The following is a 6,173-nucleotide window of genomic DNA, read 5'->3' on the forward strand; positions in this document are numbered from 1 at the left end:
TTGTATATGATTAATTTTGCATAATTGTGTGATATAAGTACAAAATAGCATAAAAAATCTAAATGTTATATACGGGAATTGAACCGTGGCACGGTAACCACGGTTCATCTGGTAACCGTGGGAATTCCATCCGTGGTTCACCTTATCCGTGGTGTGGATCAAATAAACCACGGATGGATACCACGCCAGTCCCTAGTCTCCACTACGTCTAATTTCATCCGCACCTTACCGTGGTCTGCCATCTAGTTGGTTGGTGACTTTCAAATGGATCCTCTAATCCGACCTTCTGCTGTGCATGTGATAAATATTTGAAAGCCCAATTGCGCTGCAGATGAAATAATCGCACATATATACATGCGATATCTCCTTCAATCGGGCTGTGTTTGTAGAGGAGCGTAGGTTCTCCAGAGACCATATCGGTTTAAGGATATCATTCGGAAATGAAGTCTGCTGCTTGCACTCATCCTAGCATTTCAGAAACTTAATTTTTGCAAGTCGCAATCTCCTTTCGACTCAATGCCATTGCAGTTTCTTCGCCCGTTGTGATCGCACTACCAATCAACTGGGAAGTATAAATATAACAAAATCAGGGAGTACTTGACTCTGAACTTGGAAAGTAGTACTACATAGCAAGACATAATTCAAATCGCAGCAAAGAATATGTTACATAGGTCTCTTCGGTCTGAATATTTGCAAACAGGCGGGAAGTGCAGTAACTGACGCCGCCTCTTCCCTACGCTACTTACCAACGTCCGACAAAGCGATTTAGACACCTATGGACGCCAATAATTTGCATTAACTACCCTTGTCCTTGCTCTATACGCTTTGTGGCGCTTTGCCCGCCTTATAGTCGAGTTTTTCCGATTTCCTAGTGCATAGTCAGAATATTTCAAGTTTCAAATTCTGTGGTGCGCCATGGAGCTCTTATAGTACCCGGCTACGGGGTCGCAACGGAGACGGATATTCTGGAGGATATGGTATGTTTGGAAGATCTCCAAAAGGGCTCCATTACCGTACTTGACGGACTTTAACCGTGTGAAAGTGCTCGAGTACTCTGTAAGAGCTGCCATACGATCTGCTGTAAGGGCCATTGCACTTCAATGATTAAAGATCCGAGGCTTTATGACAGAAATGAGGCTCACGTACGATAAACTGGATTCGGACATTAACACAACGATTGCACGTCGCATTAATCGTTGCACCGTTTAGAAGCAGAACGTTTCCGTTGATGATTGGACAATTCGGACTTAACGACGATTCGCGCAGTCGCATTTCCCGCATCGACTCATGGAACACGGAGCTCCAGCGCCCCGAATGTGATCGTACGCAGAGCCATGTTGTGCAAAGCATCCGATAACTATGCTGCTGACAATGTTGTTTAGCCTTGTATCTTGTCATTGCTAGCTGCGTTCACAGTATAAATACAGGGGACAAAATGGTACTCATTAGCATAGCAAGTCACTCAGAGATACTCAGAGATGTCTAACTCAACTACAATTCTCCATCTTCCGGACACCTTGGCGAACTGGCCTTGGCAGCGAACGATAAACCCGCACTATGAAGAGGTGAAAGCCGAGTCTGATGCTTGGTTCCACAGCTTCAAGGCATTCTCTGCCGAGTCCCAGTACGCATTCGACAAGTGCGACTTCGGTCAGTTGGTCTATTCGTGCTTGTCATGTACGCATTGTGCTAATGTACACGACAATAGCTCGCCTTGCTGCGCTCGCGTACTCAAGCGCCTCGCGAGGTAGGGTTTCTATTCCATGATAATTCAACATGAGAACTGAAAAGCGTTTAGAGCACCTACGCACAGGTTGTGACCTCATGAATCTGTTCTTCGCCATTGACGAATATACCGATGTGGAGCCTGCACCGGTGGTCCGCAACATGGTGGATATAGTCATTGATGCAATGAAGGACCCACACAAACCTCGCCCAGAGGGAGAAGTTGTTCTCGGCGAAATGGCTCGCCAGTGAGTAATAATTCGGTACCCTCAACTTAATATGTAACTAACTCGATCAGATTTTGGGAATTGGCAATTAAAAGCGCCAGTCCGGCTGCCCAGCGTCACATGATTGAAGGCCTAACAACAAATCTTGACTCGGTCGTTCATCAGGCGGAAGACCGTGACAACGATACGTATCGTTCGATAGCTTCCTATCTGGCAAATCGTCGCGAGAACATCAGTGCTAAGCCTTTCTATGTTCCTATGGAACTTGGACTCGACCTCCCTGACGAGGCATTCTATCATCCTGTCATCACTGAAATGTCGGATTATATCGCGGACTTAATTGGACTTGGCAACGTGCGTTGTCCACGATAACACTACCGCATCAATTTCTCGGATACTGACCTTAAGGATGAACATACAGGACATGGCGTCCTACAATTAGGAGCAGGCAACTGATGACGACAGACACAATATCGTCACTGTAGTCATGCACGAGCTGAATGTCGGCCTAGACGCCGCTATGCAGTGGGTGTTGAACTTCCACCGAGAGACCGAGGCGAAATTCCTGGATGCCGTTAAACGCGTGCCTTCCTTTGGTCCTGAGATCGATCGCCAAGTCAAGCACTGTGTTAACGGTCTTGCTAACTGGCCACGAGGTAGTGACTGTTGGAACTTCGAGAGTGGAAGGTACTTTGGTAGCAAAGGTCTCGAGGTTCAGAAATCTCGCGAGGTAGCACTCCTTCCGAAGGTCGAAAAGCCCACAAAGGATGGATCGTTGAGGCGTGAAAACGTTGTGGTCCCACTTATTGAGGCGCTTGAAGGCAATTGATGTATTTCTGCCAAGGTAAACACGATAAGATTACCGTGTCTCCACTTACCTGACGTGGATAACGCGTTCGTCGAGAACATAGCAATGAATACAGATTTTCCAGAACCCGAACATGCTAATTTTGCACAGAGGACATCAGTAAAAGCACTCACCAGTCCGAATGCCATACACAAAGTCAAATTTTTGGTCAGTTTAGCAATCCAAGAACAAATAGTAGACAGATTCAAGTCTGTTGCCGTCGATTTCAATTTGATGTCATGTGACCTAAATTTTTTGTTGTGTCACGCTATCGCCGTGACCTTGGAAGACCGCCATCCGAGCACACACTTCGTTTTGCTCCGAACACATTTCTTTGAATCTTTCCTCTGACCTGTTTACTGCATAAATTGCACACTATATATGATACTGTCGGAAGACAAAGAAGCCTCGAGATCTAATGTCCTGTCACTAACCAAATAGTGCCCGAAGCTCTTTCCACCCCTCAAAGCCGTCAGATTCCCTTACTCAAACCTCCGATTACGAAACTAATATTAGCTCATCACCATTACGTTGAAATCATCCTTAGCGACCCGATCTCACCATTTTTGTAATGTATGTGTTCCCTTGTTTCGTATCGTGCTATGAGGCTAATTCTATGGTGAGAAGTTACAGGCGATTCCTCCATGATTTACAACGATGTTGCTGCACGCAGAAGCCAGGAGAAGACTGGTATCGAGTCTCTAAGGGGTAGACGGAATAAGGGCCAACGGCACGAAAATATTCTAAATCGGGACTCTATATAATCGCCTACTTTAACAAGAAATAAGAGCGTCATTTTAAGTTCCGTGACTTCCTACGGCCAATCACTGATCATTGTTGTACGCCATCGTCCAAGATTCCTGGAATTTATTGGATGCTGAAGTTCCATGACCAACGCCATTCATAATACCTATTCTCATTTGAAGAAAATGTTATTTCTAGAATAATCTGCTCATTGCCCTTCTCCTTTAAATATGACCGACCATTCGTCCGCCCCGAATCAATCGGTCTAATCATCGACGCCACGCTACGCACAAAAAATGTCTGTCAAATCGTTCAAGCTCTCTGACGGGACTCAAATCCCCTGGATTGGATTTGGCTCTGGAACAGCGTTCTTCAAAATGGAGTGCAAGGATGCCGTAGCACTTGCTTTATCCGTGGGAATGACGCATATTGACACTGCCGGGATGTATCAGAACGAGGTGTGCTGTTGGGTTTAATCTGATAACTGTGAACGTCGCTAAGTAAAATGACTGGATTATTGAATAGGAAAGCGTCGGTGACGCCATTGCTTCGTCCGGTATCCAGCGTTCCAACCTGTATGTCACCACGAAGCTCGCTGCTATTCCATCAGGACAGACGGTTGAAGACTGCCTACGCCAAAGCCTGAAGAAACTGCAACTCGACTATGTTGATTTATACCTTATTCATGCACCTGTACAGCATCTTGAACGGGATGGAGGCCTGAAACAGGTCTGGCGTGAGATGGTCGAGGTGAAGAAGAAGGGACTCACATGGAGTATTGGAGTAAGCAATTTCAATATCAAGTACCTCGAGGACATTATCGAGCTTGGACTTGAGAAGCCCGTCGTTAATCAAGTACGTATCCTGTGTTTAGTCTCTTTGCATAGCAGCTAACGGGGGTTGCATAGATTGAGTATCATATATTCAACTGCTTACGTCTCGAACCTTTACTTGCCTATTCCCGGAAGCATGATATCATAACGGAAGCCTGGGGCAGCCTCACTCCACTCCTTCCCGACCGTATCAAAGACAGTGAGCAACTCGCTGACGCGTGTACCAAAGTCAAGTCCATACTTGACGAGATCGCCAGGAAACGCGGGGACACTGTGACGCAGAATCAAATTTTATTCAAGTGGCTTGAAGCTAAGGAAATCATTGCCGTCACCACATCGACCAAGGAGTCACGTTTGATGGAGTATCTTGAGACGGAGCAGGTTAAGGATTTAACACCAGAGGAGGTGGAGGTAATCGATAATTCAGCCGGAATATATCATCGATTTGCGGTGAGTTTGCAATTTGCGTTGCCTTCTGTACAGAAGAACTAATTGGGTCCTGTGTACAGAGGACCACAACATGGATGGACGATATATAGTTGGTAGCGCAATCAGATCGGAGGGTAGTGTAATACAGTCTCTTTTATTTCCATGTGTGAATTGCTAGCTATCCTCATTTCTATCCTGATTTGAATGATGTGGATGATATATATATATCTAGTAAGATTTATTAGCAGAATAACGAGTGCTTCGTTAGGATATAATCATGTATTATCAGTCTTTGCTTTTTACACCTCTTGGTGACAATTAGCGAAGTGTCTTCCGTTGAAGAAGGCGACTCAAACTTCGACTTGCACATTAATCCATATTATCTGCTTGCAGACCTGTTTTCTTTAAATCTTTTTTTGCGCGAAATCGCTTGGAACTTGGAACTTGCTGTCCAGAGTCAACCATCAATTAGGTTGGCCCGTGGGAACAGAGTCAGTGCCTGTCCTGTACAATGCAAAATCATTGCAATGCGGTCAAGCCAATTGGTACTCGCCCTACTAGTACCTTCATGTAACTTGTGCTGGAAATTATGACACTTTATAGAGACTACCTACATGACCATGCAAAGTTCTACTGTCCACCCGCCGATAGGCATCAGACAAGGTCTGCCTCCCTGACGCATGCCGAACTTGAACAGGTGTTGTTCTCAACAAGGTGCTTGGTGCGGATCCTATCCCAAAACGTGAAAATGTAGGTTTCCAGCAACACTATAACGGCGAACGGAAGCGGATCGTGACATCGTGTCGCAAGCAGATGCGAGCATCGTCTCTCGCTATGAAGCCACTTTCCTTACCCTATTATTCAGGTCAGGGCCTTTATCAACAGTGGACCTCTGCAATTTCTCGCATGAATCATGTTATCCTGCGGGAATCGCATTGCGATAAAGACTGAAACCGCAGCTCCGGGTGGCAGATGCACCGTAGACTACGTGTTATCCACAAGGGAGGGCAAGAAGGCTTTGCTTGAATTGAAGGCTCCAAGCGTCTTCGATTTGACTGGAATGAACTCTATACTTTCCAATGCCGAAGACGGCTTCCATGTAACATTGGATTTGCAAAAATTGGGACAGGAATGTAAGTCGTTGTTAAGAAAGGGGAAAGAGAGGTTATGTGAGAGGCTTAGAGGGATCACGCAAAGAGGGGGGATAGTGGACTCGGCTCGCTCTCTCGCGGCTTGCTTCATCGTCCGTTGATTAGTTAGTCTATATATACTATGTAGGTATGTCTCAGATGTAGAATGTATGATGGAAGGTATTCCATCATCGTTCGTCATTGCTTGTAATGTAGTTTATATCATCTGAGACATGCT

At 45.5% G+C, this 6,173-nt stretch overlaps 3 protein-coding genes across 3 annotated transcripts; 2 read left to right on the top strand and 1 right to left on the bottom strand.

The window, feature by feature from the left end:
• Nucleotides 1-816: 816 nt before the first annotated feature.
• On the bottom strand, nucleotides 817-1,350 carry FOMMEDRAFT_164971 (uncharacterized protein; the record flags this gene model as incomplete). Its single annotated transcript, XM_007262220.1, has 3 exons — nucleotides 817-868; nucleotides 934-1,078; nucleotides 1,143-1,350. 3 exons carry the CDS (start codon nucleotides 1,348-1,350, stop codon nucleotides 817-819), a joined length of 405 nt encoding a protein of 134 aa, XP_007262282.1.
• Nucleotides 1,351-1,478: 128 nt separating this feature from the next.
• Nucleotides 1,479-2,781, top strand: FOMMEDRAFT_73316 (terpenoid synthase; the record flags this gene model as incomplete). Its single annotated transcript, XM_007262221.1, has 4 exons — nucleotides 1,479-1,650; nucleotides 1,799-1,973; nucleotides 2,024-2,306; nucleotides 2,395-2,781. 4 exons carry the CDS (start codon nucleotides 1,479-1,481, stop codon nucleotides 2,779-2,781), a joined length of 1,017 nt encoding a protein of 338 aa, XP_007262283.1.
• Nucleotides 2,782-3,839: 1,058 nt separating this feature from the next.
• On the top strand, nucleotides 3,840-4,868 carry FOMMEDRAFT_74973 (Aldo/keto reductase; the record flags this gene model as incomplete). The annotated part of the gene is made up of 3 exons (XM_007262222.1): nucleotides 3,840-4,001; nucleotides 4,069-4,398; nucleotides 4,452-4,868. The coding sequence occupies 3 exons, from the start codon at nucleotides 3,840-3,842 to the stop codon at nucleotides 4,866-4,868; spliced, it is 909 nt and encodes a 302-aa protein (XP_007262284.1).
• Nucleotides 4,869-6,173: the final 1,305 nt, after the last annotated feature.

The sequence above is a fragment of the Fomitiporia mediterranea genome, assembly GCF_000271605.1.
Source record: "Fomitiporia mediterranea MF3/22 unplaced genomic scaffold FOMMEscaffold_1, whole genome shotgun sequence".
NCBI lineage: Eukaryota > Fungi > Basidiomycota > Agaricomycetes > Hymenochaetales > Hymenochaetaceae > Fomitiporia > Fomitiporia mediterranea.